Source organism: Rhopilema esculentum, chromosome 18 (assembly GCF_057945365.1).
Source record: "Rhopilema esculentum isolate cy_ngs chromosome 18, ASM5794536v1, whole genome shotgun sequence".
NCBI lineage: Eukaryota > Metazoa > Cnidaria > Scyphozoa > Rhizostomeae > Rhizostomatidae > Rhopilema > Rhopilema esculentum.
The window spans coordinates 3,485,753-3,510,150 of record NC_142832.1 but is presented as its reverse complement, the minus strand read 5'-3'; the positions used below and the strand labels follow the sequence as shown (position 1 = coordinate 3,510,150).

The 24,398-nt window shown below is 36.1% G+C and overlaps 1 protein-coding gene across 1 annotated transcript in view; it reads left to right on the top strand.

The window, feature by feature from the left end:
- The first annotated feature begins 312 nt into the window (after nt 1-312).
- The window catches only part of LOC135680888 (cadherin EGF LAG seven-pass G-type receptor 2-like), a 30,832-nt gene continuing 6,746 nt past the window's right edge, over nt 313-24,398 (top strand). Inside the window, exons 1-10 of the mRNA XM_089113841.1 lie at nt 313-1,183; nt 8,091-8,162; nt 18,467-18,606; nt 19,506-19,559; nt 19,872-19,961; nt 20,113-20,205; nt 21,807-21,908; nt 22,499-22,633; nt 23,229-23,307; nt 23,876-23,982. Of these exons, the coding sequence (XP_088969967.1) occupies nt 1,075-1,183; nt 8,091-8,162; nt 18,467-18,606; nt 19,506-19,559; nt 19,872-19,961; nt 20,113-20,205; nt 21,807-21,908; nt 22,499-22,633; nt 23,229-23,307; nt 23,876-23,982 (981 nt within the window). The 5' untranslated portion in view covers nt 313-1,074. The remainder of the gene's footprint in view (nt 1,184-8,090; nt 8,163-18,466; nt 18,607-19,505; nt 19,560-19,871; nt 19,962-20,112; nt 20,206-21,806; nt 21,909-22,498; nt 22,634-23,228; nt 23,308-23,875; nt 23,983-24,398) is intronic.

Here is a 24,398-nt window from a genome sequence, read left to right as displayed (position 1 = left end):
TTAAATTTCACATTAGGAATCTGCCCCACTCTTTTCCTTATATTTGAATCAGAAATCTTCTAATAATCCAATTTAAACCACAACATTTGCTTCCATTTGACAAGGCAATCTTCACTGCAATATGCTACGCCCCTTTGTTTTGATATTTATCCACATAGTTCCGTATCTATTTCCAATCAATGCTTTTTCTTCCCTACACGACAAATTGCTTTTAATTGCTTTATTTTATATTTTTATGGATACTTGTTTATCCTGTACTTTCTTATGATTGACTTGTGTTTGTGGTTTCAAACCCCCGGCAATCAAGCAAAAAGGGCTAGCAAGCCGGGGCCGGAGTGCCTTAACTTCAGATAGCGTGGTTGCTTGCTAGCCGTTAGTGACTTACTGTAAGTCGGCTATTCTAGAGCTGAGATGGTATTTCAATAACCTAATCAATGCTGTATACATGATATGAGATCTTCAAGTTGGTAAGAACCCTGAATGCAAGCTGAATTCGAACACCTTCCTGAATTGGAATCATATAGAGAAACCTGTTCCGTGTGGGTTTCACTCTTCAAGTGAGGCAAGCTTTACCGAAGTTATTTCGCATGATTATTTGATCGATAAAGATTAGGATCAGAAATACGAAGTTTTCAATCAGGAAAAAGTCATGTAAACAGCCTCGAAAAGGTTTTGGTTTATTTTTGGAAAATTCTGACTCAAATGGTTCTTGTTCCACGTGCGCAAATCATTCTATATTCGAGAACGGTACCAAACGAACTCAGATTGTGATTGGGTCTTGGCAACAAAGTGTTACAGGTGAAAGGAACTATAAATTGGTTTTTAAAGGCATTGAGTCATGATAAAATGGACTGGGTATACCCCAATGGTATACCCTAAGTGCCAAAATCCGCTGAGTCATGATTTTCATGACTGCGTTGCTACCTTGAACTGGTCACATGAACTCCCCTCGTACTGATTGACAAAACAATTTTCATTAATAGCAAGTTGTCAACAACGGATGCCAATATCACATGAAACAGCAGCGATCACGCCGAGACCAAATGACCCCCTATAGAGAAAGCCTATTTTTCCATGACTCAATGCTGCACTTTAATACGAAGTTCAAGTGTGCGAAGTCAAAGAAAGAAAATGAAGTTGGCTGTCTTCATTATAATTTCTGCATCAATTGCTTCTCTATGCGGTGAGTTGTTTAATTATTTGTAATGTTATTGAAAGTTTCGATGCAACTTCATCACACAACTGTACAGCAATCTAAATTCAGTCAAAGATTGTTTATGTAGTCTCAATATATCCCGCCTTTGCAGCTGTAGGCTTTCTTGAAATACTGGCTCAAGTTGATTATCTAATCTCAAATTTCACATGCTTTTGGATTAACTTTCTCTTGGGTCTAATCGGGCTAAAACCATTCGTTTCAGCTTGAGGCGTGTAAACGATTTACTGTCGTTCTAGAAAGGATCTTTGCACGAAGAACAATCTCAGAAACAGTGGCGGATTTAAGAGGGTAGGGGGTAACTAGGGGCAGTTGCCCCTCCCTCGACGAGTTGAAGCAAGTCTGGCGCCCCTTTTTTGGAAATTGTGCGCCCCTTTTGAAGAATGAGAATCAGGTGAAAAAGTTTCTGAAACCGAGAGGTTAATTTGCTTCAAGGTGTAATGTTGGCCCTAGCTGGGTTTTGGTGCCATGTCAGTATGTGTTAATTCATTACTTTGATTTGCTGTCCTGTAACTATGTTGTCTAGCTGTGTCTGTACAGTTTGTGTTTGCTATGTTGATTGATGTAAACCAGAATTACATGTGATATCCAACTTTTATGTAAATTGTATTTAGTTGGCGACGTTGCTAAAACGAGGAACTAGCGGAACGTGCGCGGAATTAGCTGAACGACCGAGGAATGATCGCGGAACTAGCGGAACGACTATGGAATGAAGAGAGAACTAGCGGAACGACCAGGGAATGACCGCAGAAGGAGATGATAGGCGGAAAGATCCAAGAACAAAACAGCAATTCAACTTACTTCAACTTCAACATTTATTATCAGTATATTTAAAATAATTACAAGTGATACGACAATACTAACATAAAATATTGTAAGATTAAAAAGCATATTTTACATTAAAAATGAAATACTGAAGGACACGTAGAAATAAACCAGAAGAGATTTCGAGCTTTTGTGATTCTGAAAGTTACATGTTATAAATATAAAGAAACAGAATTAAGGAAAAATGCATACATGAAGTTTTGTCAATAGCAATAACAGCAAGAATCGATAAAAGAGAGGAAACAACTTAAAGACAGTAAAAGTAAAAATAAAAAAAGGAACTGAAATTAAAAGAAAAAGAGAGAGAAAGAAAATAGGAGTGCAATTCGAAAGTGTGATCATAAAATACAATTTGAAGGCCTATGAATTTTTTTGAGTTTATTTTTAGGTGCTTATTAAACATTTGTTTATTTTTTGTATTACGCAATTCAAGAGAAAGAGAATTCCAAAATTTAGCAAGCTGATAAGAAATAAATTTTCGACTATAGTCTGTAGCTCCAAGAGGAAGGGAGAACAAACCCAAAGAGGATTGACGAGTATTGTGATGGTGTAGTGACCTATCTCTGACGTAATCATGTCCTCCATCGTTTCACTGTGATTAACACCTTTCATTGCCTCCGTACTCAAAGTAACGTTACGCCCAGTTTTGTAATTATTTACTTAGTCAGTAAATTCATTAAGTTAAATTCATCAGTAAATTCGCAACGGTCACGCAACAACTTTCAGGGGGTGGATCCAGTGGGGTGCAAAGGGGGCTCGAGCATCCCTCAGATTTGAGGAAAACCTTTTGGGGATAAAAGCTTATTCTACCGCAATTTTGTTTATTATTATTTGAACCATTACCGAGAAGTATGCACATCTCCTGAAATTGTTATATCCGCTTCAATCAATGCCCCGTCTCACAACTGTTCAACATTGTTATTTCAGTCCCAAGGATTAATTTAAGGTGCAGTGATGACCAATTTTTCAGTGATGAATCGAAAATGTGCAGTGATAAATTGAAAAATGTGCAGTGATGAATTACTTCACTTTAGAAATGCTCCAAATACTACTGATTTGGATGTTTTAAGAATAAAGACAAATGAATACAAACTATAATCAAGAGTCAAATGAGATAATAGAATCAATCTACGTGTAAAACTCAACTAAAACCAGCTTTTACAAAAAAATAATATACAGTTAATCACAAACGCACTTCATAATGCAAAAAGTGTTTTTAATAAAATAGAAATATTATTGGAAAAGAAATAGACAAAAAGAATAGTGCAATAAATCCTGTAATTGCTAAGACTCCAAGGAATAAGCCAAGGTCTGTGGGGTCTTATAAAGTAATTATCTAAATTATTTTCAGACTGGAATTAATCAAATGAAATAAAAGCATGTTTAAAATGATTGCAAGAAAATAACTGCTAGAAATATTCTGAAATACATTTTAAGATAGTCTAAGGGGCGTGGTCACAAGATATTTTCTGCTCGCTCCGCTCGCAGGCAAGCTTCTTCTTTCAGATTATCCTAAGGCCTCCGACAACCTGGGATTACTTGCATTGCATGGCCAAAAGACCCAATGCCACTACCACCATCAAATGACGGCCTGTTTCTCTTCTTTTGTATGAAATACAATACGCCACAATTATTGTAGTGAATACCATTTCTATCTTTGTTTTATATTAAGGTGAAAAATTTTTTTGGTTTGGGTATCCATAAAGTTAGCCAGGTATAGTTTTGAAAGATTAGTAGCAGTTACAGATTTGTATCATATAAACAAACCTCATATTACATAAAAAGTATGTAATATCAGCAAGGCTGTGTTTTGGACAGTTCTTAGAACATTGAAATATGTAACATAATTAGAGATCAAGTCCCTAAAAACAGCATTTTATGAAAAGAAACAGCTAGAAACAGTTGATTTGCCTTTTAAGGATCAATCAATAACTGACAAACACAGTAATTGCATTCCACACCATTTCCCCCATTCACAAAGAAATACTATATTGACTCCATAGGGTGGAAATGAAGAAAAAAATTCCCTGTTATCAGGTTTGCTACTCTGTTTTCTTTTGGCCAGGTTTGATATGTTCTGGTAAGATTTATACATAATCAGTAGCAGCTGTAGTTAGGCCAAATTACACTGAAAAAAACAATGTAAAACTGGTCCGTCCAAAAGAGGTTCAGTCAAAACTTAGCCACACCCTTAGCCACACCCTATTAGCCCCAAAAATCTGCATTTTACGCTGTTTTGTGCAGTGATGAAAATTCCTTAAATTAATGCCTGTTCAGTCCATGCATTGAAGTGTTATCGAACTCCCCTGGTTGTACTGTATAGCATTCTACAGACTCGGAAAGCATTGTCTCCTCTTATAACCAGCCACTTGAGGAACCGGTGGCCTGTAAACTATACGGGTTTCTGCACCCGTGGAAGTGAATCTAGCCAATCACGGTGTAATGTTGGCCCTAGCTGGGTTTCGGTGCCATGTCAGTATGTGTTAATTCATAACTTTGATTTGCTGTCTTGTAACTATGTTATCTAGCTGTATCTGTACAGTTTGTGTTTGCTATGTTGATTGATGTAAACCAGAATTACATTGCAGTATTTCTTGGCCTAAGTCTTCGGAACCCGAACACGCCACAACGGTGCCAGATCGAGGGGTTCTAAATTTTGGTGCGAGAACCCATGAATTTCAAAAATCCAAAACATCAGTTAAAACGGGCAAGGGACTATTTTTAGATAAAAAGAGGTTCGGGTTTCACAAGTTTTCTTTGAGAATGGCCCGTCATTAGCTACACATTAAAAGATTTTGAGTAGCAGAAATAGAGAACAATCCATCCAATAGATAAAAAGCACGAATAAAAATTATCACGTGATCTTTTCTCGCTACTATACTAATAATTAAAATGATTAAAAATATGTTGCACATCCATAACAGAACTTCTCAATATCAATATCAATTGTAGGAACATCATTATCAGCGTTCCTATAATGGTATTGCTCACCTATAATGGTATTGATTTTCTAACGAGATCAAGATAAACATTTTATAAGGGATTTGACCGTGATTGCTGACTATGGGCGTGATTTCTGCGGTCAAATCCCTTACAAGTTTTCAAACTTCATTTCTCTGTAAAATCTAAAATACAAGCACAAACAATATGATAAATTATAACCAGGCTAAAATTATGGTGATAATACCAACTCTGAGCTTAAAAAAGTCGTATAATAAAGTTTCCAAAAATTTCCAAAACGAGGCCGTACGTCGAATTGGTGTATGGATCGACCAGACTAGATAAACATAAAAAAAACTTCAATAAAGATAATTATGAAATGTAAGATAAAAAAGAAATTCTGTCAGGGCCCTCGAAATTTTCTTTGCAACAAAATCTTTTGCTATGGGAGTTTAAATTGCACATTATATGGTATGGGGGCTTATTCCAGCCGATCTAAAAAAGTCTTCCATTGAGATCAGCGGGTTGTTCCGCGGTCATTCCCTGTTCGTTCCGCTAGTTCTCTCCTCATTCCGTGGTCGTTCCGCTAGTTCCGCGGTCATTCCTCGGTCGTTCCGCTAGTTTTGCGCACGTTCCGCTAGTTCCTCGTTTTAGCAACGTCGATTCAGTTGGTGATTGAGCTTGCTCTCGATTTTTGTTGAGCGTTGTCGAGCAGTGTTGAGTGTAGTCGAGCGGGGAGTGTTCAAACGCTCTCGACTTTTCACTCGATTTCTGTTTGATTATAAAATCCCTCCTGCGAAGTGGCAAGATGCTGTGAAAGCATACTGACAACTTGGCGCTTCGTTGAGTCCATTTTTCCCCGTGTTTGTTCATTAAGCAAGTTCATAGGATGTTTTTGTTTGTTCAATAAGCAAGTGGAAGCTTTTGACAATAGTTCTTATTGGGAGCTATCTATGGATCGAAGGAATCTGGCCATCTGATTCAAGGCCGCTTTTGAATCGTCTCTACACATGAGCTATGAGCCTTTGGTAATTGTCAGCAAGGATTGGCGCCAATTTTTTCCACTGATGCCTCCCATTGTTAACATTGCAAGCAGATCATGAAGATGCTTCTAATTTTGTTTGCCCATTTAGATTTTTGCTAGCAGACAGCATAGAAGCGAGTGCTAACGCGCTTTTCATACTCTTGAAAAGGCAAATCCAGTATTTCCGGATCGACGAATTCACGAAATGTATTAAAAGCTAGTTTCTTTTCATGAAAAAACAAAATCCTCTGTTCTTGTTTTGTTTCAACCTTTTGCGCACTTAATTTGCGTAAATCTAGTATTAATTCTATCAACTATTCAAAAGTTTGTACAGAAATGTATTTAGAGGATCTACGCCATCTTCCCACAATGCATTGTAAAACTCTAGCAACCGCTGTTCGTTTTTTGGTTGCTCTCTGCCTTGGTTAATTTCAGGATTGATATTCTGCCAAATGTCTTGCGTTTTCTTGCATAAGTATTTGACATAATGAGATTTAGATACGACAAAACAAGGTTATTTTGAACTTGAAACTCAGATAAGACTTCCATCGCAAAAGTATGAGAATGCGTCATCTATTGCTTTGGGTTTATTAAAGATTAAATGTTATTATTTTCTACTCTAACTTGGTGACAGTAAAATCTAGACGCCTGTAAAAGCACCAACGGAGACACCTGTAGGAGCGAGTCGGCCTGTCGTTTGACATTTGCTTACTCCGGCTCTTGGAGTCAGTTTTTACAATGTCTTGTAGTGTGGAAACGCCGACACCCAGAGGTCACCTTTACTCTTTTTTCAGTACTCTTTCAAACATAATGATTTCTCTAACTCCATACATCTACATACATCTACCTCCATTAAAATATTCGAGATTTTGTTTTCCAGCTCATTTGTAATTCTGATTTTCTTAAGCCAATTTGCGAAGGAAATATTTACACAATACAATATTGATAAAGTAAATTTATGTTTATTCAATTACAACCGAGGTTTGTCCAACAAAGACCAACTGTAACAGCAAATCTTTCTTTGAAATCGCGCTGTTTGCTGTATTCAGAATGTCCCTGTTAAGTGCACCAAAATAAAACGGGCTTTTATCATTTTAAGCAGCTCTGCATGTAGTCGATTCTGGCTTAGAAGAGCTCTTGGTCAAAAAAGTCAGTTAATTCCAATGTCTTCAACCTAAGGCTCTCGCGAAGGTTTCGATGAAATAATTGGCTCTTCCGAATAATTTTATAAAAAGCAACAGTAGTATGTAGAAATTTGTGACCTTTCCGGCTGTTATATTCTCTTAATTCCGTAGGCCAATTCATATAGAAGACACTTCGTTTACTTTCATATTCGAATCCCAAAACACAACTCCCCTAAAATTCCATAACACCCTTATTAATATAACAAAGCATAACAAAACAATTGTTGCACAGGGCAACCAAAGCAAGGTTCAGCATATTACTCATAATAATAATAATAATGAAGGTTCACTTTATGACACCGGCCACTGATGGTTCCTCCCCAGCCACTGATGGTTCAGTCCAACCCCCACTTCTTTGACCCTACCAAGTAACATGAACATAGCAAAGGCTTGAATACATGACCTCTCTTCAAAGCAAATCTCCAAAGATCGTGAATTGCGAACTTTAAGGCCTTCCTTGTCGTCACTTTAAGGCCTTGTAACACCACTTGTAAGTTCTTTGATTTAAGTAGAAAGATATCAAGAACTTCTTTCTTTCCAAGTCATATTAACATTGACTTTCTTTGACAGAGAGAAGCTTTCTATTGAATCACAGGGGACATTTTGTCACAGCCTTAGAATGATCAGTCTTTAACCTGCATGTTGAACGTTATAAGAGTAAATACCTTTTAAGGGGCTGTTTGCCGAGACCAATGTCAAGTTATTCCAATATTCTTCCCAACATGTCTGCTTAATTAGATATTATATTAAAACCAACGCAAGTACTCATGCCAATGTATTTAGTTGGCAAATTTCACGCTGTTTCGTCGACTTTTGTGCTCCGAAATTCAGATTTAAAAAAAGATACGGTTATTTGATTTATTAGTTATTTCGCCTGCTATAATTAATTATTCTTTGGTTACAGATTGTGCAAACCACAGACCAAGATTTGCTAATACAATTCTTGTGGTACCTACTAAAGAAGGCGCACCTGCTGGTAAGTTTGTTGGTCCGTGTTTTGTGTTGGGGTTTGCTTGTTTTAATCTGTTTCTTCTATAGCAGATGTTATCAGCCGAGGAAGCTCCAAACTGCAACAGATCGCAAGACTTGATACCTAAATGTTCTTTTCATTTCTTCATATATCATGACTGTTAGGTCTTCCTTGGTAAAAATATCCACATTTCTCAATTATTAAGGTCAAATCATGTAGCATTTATATATGACTTTGTCAACACATAAAGCTTGCGTATATATTCTCAATACTGATATATGCTTATAATCACAGCTCGAATTTGTCCTAAAAATTTTTACATAAATCTTTCAACGAGTCTATTGAATGTCTGAATTGAAAACTCCCCAATAGACTGTAAATCCAAGTTGTAGTAATTATAAGTAGTGTTTAGACTTGCAGTGTGAGTGAATCACTGTGAATCATGATGAATCACGCAAAACAAGTGACTTCGCTTACGTCTCCTTTTCATTTTCCTTTTACAACGTTTGGGGGTCAAACGCTACACTGATACATATTCAAACGCTAATCCGCTCGACCGCTTTGGATATCGCGTATTTATGGTAGATAAGTAGGCCTTTTCCTTGGAGACAGCAATAAGCCTCGAAGCAGACTTTGTTTTCCCAGCACAACTTTTTGTTTCGATTTTTTGCAACGTGCCTCCTTTGCCTGAGCGGATAACCGAAAGCTTACCGGTGGCGCGAGGTCGAGGTTCAAGGGGCGATTTTGCCTGAATAAATAAGCGTAATCTGAGAATAACAGCAAATGGCTGTTTTTCGCGGATATCGTTAACCGTCCTAAACCCCTTGTTCAATGTGCCGACGTATAAACATATCTGCTGAAGGGGAAACTCTCTGATGTTACCATCACTGAATTTCGTGCCAAGAGAATTAAAGATGATGTCAGTAAATTGCTCCCGTTTGGGAGAACGCAGACTATTTTGTTAATATACTCCTTAAATTAACTACAAAGTGTACTTTAAGTCTGATTCGTCTATCAAACAAACTTTTCTTTTTTAAAACTGCCCCGATTCTTAGATTTTTATGCCCCAGAGTTCACCAGCCACCATCACTATCAATGATTTCAAAATGTCATACTTGTGCCTGTTGTGATACATTCACCATAACTCCCCCCCCTTGGATGTCCTTTTCTCTGACACCATTCCTGAATTTTCAAGGGTAGCAAAGTTTTTTTTAAATCAAGCACCCCTTTATTAGTATTTCTTTATTGCCCCTAGCCTTTTGTAATAAATGTTTCCAAGCAAGCAAAACTTTCTTCAGATTTCGCCTTCGTCAGCTGAATTGAAATTCTCTCAAGAACCAAAACACATAGTTGATTATCGAGTATGCAGATGAATTGCTATTTTTCTGTATTCTTGTTAGGCTTATTGGTGGAAAACCTACTTTAGAGACCCTAGGCTGTTATGAAATTACACTTTGCCCTTTATTAAGCTGATCGGATTCTCAATCTAATCTAAAATTGTTATTAAAAAAAGATTACATTCTACTAGAATTGTCTTAGGCAAGCAGTTTATTGCAGCAAGTGGAAATTAGAGTTCTGCTTGAGCTGAACTCCTCCAGTCGCTGTTTCCGTATGTTTGAAAACCTAGCTTTTCTCTATTCGTGTTGCCAAAATGATCCTTAATTGAACCCAAAAAAAGCAAACTTGCTTTATTCTTGATCCTGTCTTTTCAAATTTATCCTCCCCTCCAACGCAAATATGTTTCTAAACACGCCCACGTTGTTGCCAGTGACCCTGAATCTCGAAAGGAAACCCGAAAGAAGCTTATCTCTGCTGCCATTAGTGCTCCTAGACGCTTCTGTGAATTCCCATGGTTGCTGTCCACAGATGCACCACACTAAAAAAGAACCACGCTTTTTACCTGCTATTCAAACCAGGTTGGATGATAATACCCGAAATCAAGTGGTCCAAACGCATTAAAAACTGATGCACGTCTTACGAGCATCATTAGTTCTGCTCATAAAAAATTACTTCATTACTTTACTTGACGTATCTTCCTTCAATTGGCCTCAGCTATGGTCTGCTTTTTGAGTTCTTGCCAGGATAATTATTGCTTTTCCACTCTTGGCCCTACATCTTGTATTTGACTATGTGTGATTGGGGTTTTAAACTGGGAAACAGCATTTTAATCAGCTAGTTTGTTAGGTTGTAAGTTAGGTTAGGTTAGGTTAACTTATAAAAATGCCGATGTGCTAGGTAATAAAAATGCCGATGCATGTGGCACGAGAGCCGTGTTAGTAACTCCCCTTTCTTTGAAAGAACTTTAAGATACTTTTTGAAGAGGCAGGCTGCCCTTTGGTCTTGTTTTGATTGTGCGTATATGAGTTACTGTGTCAAAGGCTCTCCGGTCCCTATCTAATTGATGTATGTCGATGATTAACTTTAGTAATGCCTGGCTATAAGGATGTTTCTTGACAATGGATGGTTCAGGTGACAGTGCTGTTTAAAAAAGACGGTTTTCAGGCAAAAATAGGTTCTTAAATACAAATGCTTAATCTGAGAATGACAGCGTGTAGGTTCTTGAATTCTTAGGATCTTTTTTGCGGGAATTCACTGTAGCCCATTTAAATGCACCCAAATCCCCCTCTTGATAAAGCCATTGATATTCTTCTTGGCCACCTCAAATTACGTCAAATACCTTGCTGTGATTCTCTGGTGGCTTAATAAGAATCTTTTCTGGTAAGCTCTACTCTGTGATGATACCTTGCATGTCTTAATAGTTGATCTATTCACGCCTGACACGGCATAATAGATTTTCATTAATCATCAATCGCGGCTTCTTGTTCATTCTTGTGATTAAAGATTCAAATAATTCCCGTGTGATCATTGCAATTCTCGACGTGTAATTCAGTTTTCTGTTTACGCTGGTGCCTGCGGTGGGTTAACTGAATTGGCATTCTGTTGGGGTTACCACCGTAAGAACTGGTTCTCACAGCTACCATCCCCCACAGATCGCTGAAGATAATTCCCAACTCAAGTTCTGCTAGCGCGATTCACTATTTGATTAATAACAAGCTGAATTGACATTTGAATTGCTGACACCTTTGCAAGCCTTTCTTTCCCGTTGTGTTATTGATGATGCGATGCGATGCCGTCAACCGCATTCGCGTGTATAGTCAGCAAGGCAGATACACAATATTGCTAACTAATACATTAACTCGAAGCAGGACCTCTGATAAGTCGTCTAAACTTAGAGTTTCACTCCATGCTCTCAGTGTGCCTATCAAAATACAGGAAATCTGAGTCATAATTTGACTCTTGTCGATAATTATTTGCTGATGCCATACCAGCCTCGCTTTCAATGTGATATCCCATGCAAGACTATTCTGTAACCAGGGTTTCATTTCTGTATACATTATTTCAATGCTTTTTGTTTTTGATAACTATTTATTCCTGCTATTAAACTTTCCTTTCTTTCTTGTCTTAAAGTACAAATTACAATGCTCTTTACATACATGTAAGCAAACTTTGAACTATTACATCAGTTCGTAATGTGACAAAGAGCTTTGTAACATTAAACAGGTTCCATAGAGCTTTTTTACCATTTATGTCGTTCAATCTAATGGGTGCTTCTTTTATACATTCGAATATTCCATTTTTTATCTTTTTTAGTCTTTTTAGAATCACTTTTTTCTTACCAGGCTCTAGAATAATGTATACTATTTGTTCCGCTGCTGAGGCATATCTTTTGAAACCTTACTAAGGAATGAAAACCATTTTTTTCTGTTCTGGGCGTGATAACTGAGTTTCCTCCTCCAGCTTTCTACGTTTTGATCAACAATGTGCCGTTTTCTGAACTCAGCTTCTTTCTTTGTCTTATTTTGTTATCAACCAAGTTTGCTATGTCTATTAAGGAACGTGGCAAAAGGTATAGAGAGAAAAAGCTAGACAGTGGCAGAATGATATTGAAAGATATTCCTCTGTAGCAGCGATATTTCTGACTGTTGTATTGAGCACTGAAGAAGGCCTCTACATTTGGACGACATGGTGACAAAAATTTCTAAGAACCAAATAATACCCTTTATATTATCCTGGGCACCAGGTCATCAAAAGAGTAAAAAGATGGATAGGGACGCCCCTTGTTCTACCTGTTACTTTTATGTTATTATTGCATGAAATGAAAGGCTTTGGTACCCAGAGAAAGGCTCTGAGCCAATAGTTCTTGCCATTCTTTATTTTTTTGCACCTAACTGTTAGGGTGCTATTCTAACGTCTATTTGCAGTCCTACGTCCTATTTTCTCAGTACCTTGTCAATATTTTTCCTTTTCCTTGCAGCCTTGGTCACGTTATTCACTAGCAGTTACAATGTTTCTTTCAAAATTACATCGGTTTGTTTGCAATTTACTCTCGAAACGTCTTGTTGAGACAGACACAAGTTTGCACGCTCCATCGATAAGATTATATCCAACAACCTGCTGTCAGTCCACCAGCTTTTCACGGAGTTCTGTTGCTCACGGCTTTGCTAACAATCTTCATTCACACTCGTATTCAAGGGCTGGCCATTACGGTTGTATTTATCTAAATACCTTCATGTGGCTGCAAACACATTTTGTTCTCCAGCCTTTCATATCGTATATAAGGCGGGACTCACAAACTTCTGCTGATGTATATACATGGCAGTGAAATTTGTTTTTAATATGCAATTCATGGTTAGTATCTGTCATGTGTACATCCCTGAGCTTTCCTATTCAATGTCCATGGAGCCTTCGCCCAAGTGACGCCGGATTCATACCATTTGTCATATACTATCTAGCTAAAATACATTATACTGTGGTATCTCTTACCCTGCATCAAGACAAGAGATTATCAAAATTTTTCTCAAATTTGAAATGTTTTTCGGTTTGCATTGAGAATCACGTGATGTTCTGCAATATTCTTTTATCCACGAGAAATGATAATCACAGGGAAACATTGAAATGGTATCATTAGTTCTCGCTCAGTGGTATAATGTCTTGGGTGAATGAAAACGAAAGAAAATCAACTACCAACAAAGGGCTGTACGCACTCAGGCCTGCAGCTTAACGCCACTTCATGGTGCAGGTCGCCTCTTATAAAAAGAAATTCAACTTTATGAAGAAGAAAAAAAATGTGTCCATTGTTATCGTTAATATATTATTTCCTATATTATAAGCAAAAGAAAGAAACTAATTTGCAATATGTAGGATCAATTCAAAGGTTGTAATATCCTTTTTATGGACGCCTTTTTGCAAAGATTTCATCTTGTTTCCCAATCGCAATCAACAAAGCAACTTTTTCACAATGCAAGTAGAACATTTTCATATTCTCAAGTTTCATGCAATGTTTCCCTTTTTTATTTCAATATATTCAACCCTTCTCTTCAAAGCTCAAAAAATCAATTTCAAAGGAAATCTTTGGTAAGGAGAATTGATTTAAGAGACAAAATGTCGTATATGCGAATGCAAGAGGGTGATAATGATCTGGATTTTTTGGACAAAATGTGCAGATTAAGAGATCAGTTACTCGAAATGGGGGGCTCAATGCCCGAAAATGATTTTTGTGAAATAGTGCTAGGAAAATTGCCTACATCTTATAACAGCTTGCGTACAACGTTGGATACCATTGGAGAAATGGAATTATCATGGGAAAAAGTAAAAGGCCTAATTTTGACTGTTGCTGACCGTGCACAAATTGCTGGTGAAGGGGAATCCTTTGATAATGCTTTAACGACTAGGCGAATAAAGAATTGGAAATCAAAATCTGATGGTAAGAAATGTTTTAATTGCCATAAAGTTGGTCATTTGGCTAAGGATTGTTGGGGTAAACCACAAAATCAAAAAAGGTCATGCTAAGGGTAAAGGTAATGACAGCAGAAATGTAACACACACCAAGCAGACCTTGGTATCATCAACTATGGCACTTACTATAGATTCCAATAATCTTGAGACTTAGATTATTGATTCAGGTGCAACTCAGCATATGTCATCACAGGATAAAAACATGAGAAATTATGAAACAATACAGGATGGAAAGAAAATTTATCTGGCTGACAATAAGACAATTGAAGCTAAGGGTCAAGGAGATATTACAATGAAATGCATTATACCTCATGAGGAATCTAAAGATGTTACATTTGGAAAAGTTTTACATGTTCCAGATCTGCAAAAGAACTTAATTTCTGTTCCATCTATAACCAAGAATGGAGGATCTGTACATTTTTCAGGTGAAAAGTGTGAAATTTCTACTCAAGAAGGTCTTGTGGCTGTTGGCCACAAAGAAGGAAATCTATATGTTCTGGATTGTGAAGAAAATAGTTTTCCTGCTACTGCTACTACAGCAAATTCCACAGGAAGTCAGTCTTTGGAAATTTGGCATTTACGTCTTGGACACTTAGGCTATGATAGTGTGAAAGATATGGCAAGAAATGACATTGTCACAGGAATGAAAACTGACTCATACAATTTTGATAGAGACTGTGAGGGATGCTCCTTAGGCAAGCAGTCCAGAGAACCGTTCTCCAAGAAGGGAACAGAACATGCCAGTGATATTCTACATTTGGTACACTCGGATGTCTGTGGTCCTATGCAAATTGCATCAGATGGTAGTGCCAGATATTTGCTAACCTTTATTGATGACCATTCAAGAATGACAGTTACATATTTCATCAAGAACAAATGTGAAGTTCTGGAAAAATTTAAGGAATATGTAAGAATGGCTGAAAACTTCACTGGGAAGAAACTGAAATGTCTGAGATCAGATAATGGTGATGAATACATCTCTAAAGAATTTGACAACTTTTGCAAGCAACATGGAATAATTCAAGAGCCAACTATTCCAAGAACACCCCAACAAAATGGTGTAGCAGAACGCATGAACAGGACATTGTTAGAAAGTGCAAGATCAATGTTATATCATGCGAAAATGCCACTACGATTTTGGGCAGAGGCCATCAATACTGCAGCATATATAAGAAACCGTTGTCCTACAACTGCACTAAAAGGATGTACACCATATGAAGTTTGGTTCAAGAGAAAGCCTAATAATTCCAATTTGAAAGTATTTGGCTGTAATGCGTACATTCATATTCCTAAAGAGAAAAGGCAAAAATTGGATGCAAAGTCCACCAAGTGTATTTTCATTGGATATGCGGATCCACGAAAAGGATACCGGACGAAAAGGAAATCTCACAGCAAATGCTTTTCTGTCCATTAATCCAGAAGCAAGCATTGCAGAGCCAAGATCAATAAAAGATGCTTGGAATGGTGAATATGCAGAGAAATGGAGAGAAGCAACTGACTCAGAGTATGAATCATTGCTCAAGAATGAAACATGGACACTTGTTCCATAGCCTAAGAATAGAAATATTGTAGGCTCAAAATGGGTGTTTAAAGTGAAACACAGAGCTGATGGTACTGTAGACAGATTCAAAGCCAGACTAGTGGCACAGGGATATTCCCAACAACAAGGTGTAGATTATAATGAAGTTTTTGCACCAGTTACAAGAGCAAATTCCATTAGAGTAATTCTTTCCATTGCTAATGCCATGAGCATAGAAATCCATCAAATGGATTTGAAAACAGCCTTTTTGAATGGCAGTTTAGATGAAGAAATCTACATGAAGCAGCCAAAAGGTTATGTAGATACAAAGAATCCAGATTATGTTTGCAAATTGCAAAAGAGTCTGTATGGTTTAAAGCAGGCTGCAAGATGCTGGAATAGTGTGATTGACCAGTATTTTAAAGACTCTGGTTATGTTCAAAATAAAGCAGATCCATGTGTGTATGTGAAAAACATTACTAGAAATAACAAGAAGAACATCATGATTATTGCTATACATGTGGATGACCTTATTTTAGCTTGCAATGATGCACAAATGATGGAAGCTGAGAAGGCAGACTTACAAAGAAAGTTTGAGATGAAAGACTAGGGAGAGGCACATCATATTCTCGGCATGAGTATCTCAAGAAACAAGGAAGAGCGTACACTGACCATCTCACAAAAGATGTACTTAGAGAATGTTCTGAAGCATTTTAACATGCAGGACTGTAAGCCAGTAGCAACACCCATTGATCCTAATCAAAGTCTTATCAAGCTGAAGGATGATGAGAAATCCGTTAATTTGCAAGATTACCAAGCAGTAATTGGATGTCTCACATATGCCATGACGATTTCAAGACCAGATTTAGCTACTTCAGTAGGGATTTTAAGCAAATTCATGTCAAAACCGGGTCAGAATCATTGGAAAGCTGTAAAGCGTGTACTGAGGTACATCAAAGGATCTCTAAACGTAGGATTGAAGTTTGATGCATCATGTCAGATATCTGTTGATGTAATCGGTTTTACGGATGCTGATTGGGCAGGAGATGTTGTTGAAAGGAAATCTACCTCAGGATATGTTTTTCAAAATTTGCGGTGGTACAGTCAGTTGGCGCAGTAAACGTCAGGAAATAGTTGCACTATTGTCTACCGAAGCAGAATACGTAGCTCTTTCTTTTGCTGCACAGGAGCTCATGTGGCTGAGATCATTCCTCAAGGATTTGGGATATGAGCAACAAACTAATATACTGAATGAGGACAATCAGGTTGCCATTGCTCTTTCAAAGAATCCTGACAACCACTCCCGGACAAGCATATTGATGTTGATATCATCAGAGACCTTGTTGAAAAGAAAAGAGTGGAAGTAAATTATTGTCCTACAAACAATAATTTAGCTGATCTTATGACAAAAGGACTTCCTCGTCCAAGATTTGAAGAACTTTGCAAGAAACTTGGAATTATCAAGGTTTGATTAACATTATTGTATGGTTCTATTATTATTATCTTTTATAACTATTATTATCATTGTTCTGTTCAGAAGACTGAGAAAAGACTCAACGAGTGGGAGTGTTAGAAATGACGTTTCATCTTTACATGAAGTACTTAACCTATTAGATTTACCTCGTGCTTTGTAAATGCAATATAGCTGATTTCGTTTCATCGTTGAATATGTTGTGTATCATTTTCGCATATCTACAACAATCTTCGCGTAACTCTAACACTTTCCACAAGATAACGTTTCAGGCGAAGATAAAAACTAAAATTGTTCACGTCATGCTGTTAGTCTCAAAAAGTATCTAAGTCACCGTAATTATATTTAGTGCAGAGCGAAACGCAATTTTCCATTTGAGAGGGGGCTTTTTGTGAGTGGATTTTCCAACTTGACTAAGCAGCACATCTGCCAAAAGAGAAAGCGAGAGATAGCAAGAGTGACGTAAAACCTGTAGTGACAACCTTCCTGTCCATTATAGAGAGATGTTTGTTTTTGGAGGTTACTCGCACATGTTTTTGAGAGAAGGAAACAATTTAGAAATAGAACTATTTTTGGGTAGTGTTCTTGAACTTACGTTTCTCTATAGATTTTAGAGGTGTCTGCAAAGAGCGTCTGCCATGGTTGTGGTGGTTGTTTTGAAATGGCTGCACCATATTTGTTTAGTGTTTACTTCAATTTTAGTGTCCATGGCATTCTAGATAAATTTACCCTTAGCCTCCTGTTAAAGTTGCCTTACCAACAACCATCAGCCAGGTTAAGCAATATGATTCATTCCTAATATAGTTATCTTTTTCAACATGTGTTTGCTGCAGCAACAACATGTGCTTGTTGCATGTGTTTCAACAAGAAATTAAGCGTTTGCTGCAGAAAGAGATGGAGCCCGATATCATAGAATTTCATTTTGATGCATAAGCATGCTGTAAGAGAGTCTTCAAGAATTTCCCGAGATTTCAGTTGCGAAATCTAAGTATAATGTTGCTTGCAGTAATTGCTAGCCAGTAGAAAGAGAGTCAAAGTCTGATGAAAAGAAGTATGCACTTGCTCAGGGTGTTCTTCATTTCGATTTGAATGGAAGAAATCGATCATTCTTACCTCTGATTACAGTAGGTTCCCGCATATAAGAAACCACTTTTTAAATTGAGGCCTCAGAAAATTTCTTATTTTAAGATACCTTTTTATAATCAGGGTAAAAGTTTCTTATATAAAGGTTACACATTTTTTAAATAAGCAACTAAGCTTTAAATGTTGGGTTGCATTACAAAATTTAGGGGATTATTTCTTGGCATACAGGAATAAAGTATGACGGATCTGAAAATAAGAAACATTTCAATTTCAGACCTTAAATTGTTTCTTATAAAAGGAGCCCTTTGGAAAGAATTTGAGGCTGGTTTCTTATACAAGGGGGTTTCTTATATGCGGGAACCTACTGTAGTTCTACTAAAGTCAACTTGCAACATAAAGAGGGTCTTTTGAAAACCGTAATTTTTTGTTTTCTGATTCCAGGAGCAATTATTGCGATTATCCAGGCCTCAGATTTGGATAATGACGTCATCTCGTATTCCCTGGGAGATGATGCCCGTGGTTTGTTCAGGATCAATAAAGACACAGGTGAACTTACTTTGAACAAAGTGCTGGACAGAGATGTGAGTAATCATGCTTTGTCGAACGAAAACCATGGATTTCCTTTTCTTTGCTTGTTATAAACAATAAAGATTATGTTGCAATTATTGTTATGCTTATGATTTGCTTTAAGTTTATTGAAGATTAGTGAAATAATATAATCTTTGCTTGGGAAATTCTGAACATATGGTACTCGGTCATCTTACAATAATGATTTGTTTTGAACACATTTTTATTCTTCTATTCTAATGCAAACACATTTTTATTATTCCATTTTGATGAAATATGAAACTACGACTTTAGAATGAAAACTGATAGAGTTTTATTGTAAGTCTAGGGTTAGTGCCTGTTAGTGGCCAGATTTGATTTACAATCTTAGAAATTATTCAAGCATCGGTAACTAGAGGAGACAAAGTGCAAGTTCCTTCCACTAAATACTGTTCACAAAAATGCTGATTAATGTTTATGTGTGTGCTTTGTACATAAAAATGAGTCACGTCTGTGAAAGACGACTTTTATATAAACTTTAAAAACTGTGTTGATGTTAGTAAGCTGACTGTTCTATACAGCATTCTATGCCTGCCAAAAATACTTAGATCACCCAACAGTCGGAACTTGGTTTTTTATTTGATAATTCTTTTTCTCGAGTACTGCTACTTTATCCACGAATCCTACAGAACAGTGTTAAATGGCGACTCAAATACGATAAAATCACACAAAAAAGGCTCTTAACTCCATTCTTAATCTGACAATGAACCAGTTTTTTTAGACAGGAAAGGGGCTGGCTGAATTCGCCTTTAAAACTGACGTCAGCATACCAAGACCTTTGGCAATGACTGTAGGTCAAGATATTTAAGTTTGCAATTTTTAAAGACTTTATTGAAAAATGTTTGACTTGATTGAATTTACTATCTCTTTTCAGGACATCATCACCTTCACTATATATGCAGCAGACAATGTGGAACCAGATAAAAAGGTACTTTTATCCACTTGATTGTTAAAAACTCATTATCCACCCAGTAAGGCTCATTTGTCAGTAATTTGGAGCCATGTGGAGAAAGAAGGAATAGTAGGATCTGAAGACCATGCTGAATTTTATTTTTATCCAAATTCAAGTGTTTTGGTGATTTATAACATGACCTGTTGATGTCTTATGTATGTCACAGGAATCACAATCTAGTATTGATCTCTTAATTGCTAAAATATACACTTTTTTGGGTTGATCATTTGAATGATTCAATGATTAAGAAATCAGTAAAATCATTATTTAATCATTTGACTATTTCAGACAAGCATTCGTGTAAGTGTACACGTCAAGGATGAAAACGACAATCCTCCAATTTTCACTGGAACACCTTACGTAGCCAAAGTCAACGAGGTAAACTTTTAGCTCAAGCTTTAATGCTTAAAGATATCTGAATTCATTCAGAAAGATTTCCAGACATAAATTCTAGGTAATGGTAGTCATTTTATTCTAAATTTTGCTTGTCATGATTTCATTGGCATTGTTTCTCTCTTTTGTTTATTAGACTTTGGAAATCGACTCATTTATATTCAGAGTAACTGCTTCAGATGCTGATCAAATGCAAGAATTGATCTATGATATTGTCGATGGCAATATTGTGAGTAAAAACATAGCAGTTGTTGCTAATCTGCTGTTTGTTACCTATTCCGTTGTTTGTTATCTTGATTAAATTGTACAGAAATGCGACTAGATTCGTTGATCTCTGATATGTGGAAATCACGAACTCCAGAGTCTAAGGCTCCAGTCCCTGCCTTGACGAAACGTTAGAGTGGAGAGATTAATCTTAAGAAGACACTTATCTAAATGCTCCGAAAACTGTGATGATATAAGAAACAAGTTTATGCCTGAAGCATAATTGCCAGATGAGCATATATAGAAATGCACTTCATTGTTTACTTCAGATCATCTTTAAAGTAAGTTTTGGCTGTAATAGTCAGCCGTGAAAATACAATTTCAAGATTTGGTTATAGAGACATTCTTTTAGATAATGTTTCTAGGGACAGTGTGAAATCATTTAATGGACAGGGTTAGAATTGTTCTGTGTACAGTGTTGAAATTGCTTTAGGAAAGTTTTGAAGCTGGCAAAAAGTCTAATTTGAGATTTTTTGTAAATAACGCGGGCGCTGTTTTGTTTATCAAGCACTAGAGTATGAAACACAAATACAAGCCCATTTAGCGTTGTTATTGATTGATGTAACTAGCTTTTTATGGCACTATGAGAAGCAAGGTCGGTGTCTTCAATAAAACGGCCTAAACGCTGTGATTATCATAAGATTGTTTAGCACCCATTTGAATACAGTCAATGACTATTGACCAGTAGCTTCCTTAAGACGCCGCTGCCTTGAATTTCAACCAATCAGCAGCAGGTACCGTCCTGCAATTGACCAAAAAGATTTTAATCCTAATTATCGGGAAAGCATTCGTCTGAAATATCTTTTTAATGGCGGATTGATCATTTTGAGACGTAGATCTTAGCGTTTATATTAGGATTCCTGCAGTTTTAATGGTTATTCTATTTGCAAGCATCTTTAAGGCTGGAATAACAATATGACCGGTTTTGGAGCATAATTTTTCCGTAGCTTTATTCGTTTTTGGAACGTTATAACCCTTGTCAGAGATTTGATTAATTTTTTTATGTTTCTAACTATAAACAGTTTCTGTCGTTTACGAATTTATTCAACAGTTGGAAACTTTAGTAAAAAATTGCTTTTCAATGATGCATCGCATTTAATTTGATAAATTAACATCGAATAAAGATCCCAAGAACAACCAATAAAATGATTTTTTGTTAACAACCAAGGATATTCTTGGTTTTTATCGAATGGAGTTTCAATAACAGCAAATTTTAATCAACATATTATTTCCTATGCATTTGTGACAGTAGCTTTTTTGTACTGGAAAGTGAACAGTGAAAACAGCAATTTTTTTGCAAAATTTTGACCTTTATTCAGAATCATTTGGTTTTTAATAAAGCTTTGATGCGGATGACAGTGTTTTACTGTTTAATCGTAAAGTGATCTTTAATTTACAACCCAAATATTTAAGCAATATATATTTTACGTTTAAAATGTTTATTTTATGAGTTTGATTTAGAGCATAACATTTTATAAAGTATTCACGAAGAAGGAAGAATATGTCAAATTATAAGTGATTAATTATTTGAAGCCACAATCATTTCAAAATACTTTTTTGTTTTAGGGGAATGTTTTTAAGATTGACAGCTATGCTGGAAGAATAACTACACGAAACAAACTTGATTACGAAAAAGTACAGCAGTATATTCTTAATGTTTCTGTACAGGTACGTTAGTGTGTTTCAAAACTAACATTATTTTATAAAAAATATGCTTTATCTTGTTTGCTTCGAATTTCGAATAGCTATCATAATTTTCATTTTATGGACGTTAATTTAGCATATTCATCTCTTATATGCAATTTGATGTTTTTCCTCACTTTACTCAACCAATTTTTGTTATGTTCTCTGGATCTTAAATATAAAATTGACATAAACAACTATACTTAATTAAAAATATAAACTGGATATTTTATTTCTGAATTTCTTGATAATTTAATCAAGATGTTCTTTAAATACAGGGGAAGTTCGGGAGAGGAGCCCTCAAAAGACATCATTAAGAAAATAACTCATCTTGAAGATTGTGAATTTTCCAGAGTCATAATACTTTACCTTTTTGCTTGTTGCACGGGTAATGCTCATATTTTTCTTTTGTGCGAAAACTACCATTAAGGGGCATTAACCAAGACGTGCACTAGTGTAAAACCAACAGAATAAGACGGGGTGAAGATCCCCTACATTAATACTTAGTGATTAATTAAGAGGTTACTTCATAAGGGTTATTTTACTAAGAGTCAATTTTTGATCTATTTGTTCAGGATGCCAGACCCCGTGCTAAGATACGACACATTACATACACTACCCTCACCATCAATGTTCTGGATGCTGATGACAATGGGGCTGCCTTCACAGCATCCAATTTTACATCGCATATCAGGGAAGGCATGTTTAAGGTAAGGCATTGGCAATTATGGAAGAAGCTTTAGGCCGATAGGGGTATCAAACAAATGATGTTACCGATCCTTTTCCCTGGCTACGGTTCTGTTTTTAATATTCCACATTTACAACTTCAGACCCCACTGGTAACTATTCAACTAATACCATCAGGTTTCTTGAAACTTTTTTGCTTTAATATTCCATCACAAGGTTCACCAGAGATGTCTTTGCATCTATAGCCACTGTGTTAAGAGCTGTCTGTTAAGATGTGAGGGAGATAGAACAACGCATGGGTTCGCAACAAACAGAACGATAATTTGATTATTCACTTCAACGGCCTACACACATAACTAACTGTAATGTGAAACTGATAGCATATTATATCTACATGGGTCACATGAGCTAATGCTCCTGCGCATAATGTTTTGCTACACAGTTAGGTTACTACACTGTCTATATGAAACATGATATAGAATATATTTTCACATGTGATATTTTACATCCTCCCAAATTGTCTTCATTGAAATGGCCTTCCTATGTATTTTACTAATGCTTGTCTATGATTCATAGGCGAATTATAAACATTATTTTCAAATGTTGTATTTTTTTCAGAATTCGTACGTTAATCGTGTTTATGCTTATGACATCGACCGTGACCTGAATGCCCCTGTAACATTCTCCTTGAATCGAGGTATTTTATAATATTTTGCTACTTCAGCAGCATTATCTATGCGAAACCTTTTGATTGCATTTGTTGTTATGAAACTTCATCGTTTATAGTCTCTACTCTCTTTGCAAAATTCCTGCAAACTTTTTCCAAAATTCTATTCATTTGTATAGTTAACTGTGACCAGCTTTTGAATAAATCGTATATTGGGTCTTTTTAGATGCTTTTCATGAAAACACCTCGTCTTGTTGCAGATTATCTAAAATTTCATTGAATTTTTTGGCAGACGGGCCTACAGATGCTCTGCTGCATCTTAAAGTTGGATAAGTGCCATAGGTATCGGCTTAGCAAGGAAAATAAGTAAAAAGTGTAATCAGAAGTTAAAAAATTCATGATAAGAAAATTCATCATAAGGAAATTTTATATATAGTATTTATCATCTTTATTTGATGTTAGTATATATTTATCTATTATTAATCAGCTGCTTATCAGGTCCATATTCGTTACTCTTTGTTAGGCAACTTTCTATTTCTCCAATTGGCATGAATATTGAAATACTATTTTTAATTAGTTGTTTTGCATTTATTCACAGATAATGATCCCGAAGGCATCTTTAACATCGATCCAAAAACAGGCGTTGTGACAGCTAATGGGACAGTGGACCGTGAAGTCATTTCAAAATACGTCATCGAGATTTATGTAAGCTGATGTAGAAATTTCTTAAAGCAAAGAAAAACACTAATTTTCTTATTCATACCAATTTACTTTTTTTAAATCAACAGCTGAATACGATTTAGTTTTTCATAATAAGCTTAGGACATTTTTTCAAATTTTATTATCAAACTTTATTTTTTAGATATTGCTGTCATATATAATTTTTGTAGTTGGTTTTTGGTTATTGTATATTCCTGAGCATTATGCTTGGTGATCGTAATGTTCAAGACAATAACTTTTTTCTAATTTTCAACGATTCTTTGTAGTAGCAGTGAATAAAACAACATTAATCAAATATATATTATTCAAATATCAATTATATACAATTGTTTTAAGATTTTCTCTGCCTTTCTCGATCAATCTTTGTTCAAAATTATTTCTTTAAAATACCGTCTTGTCAG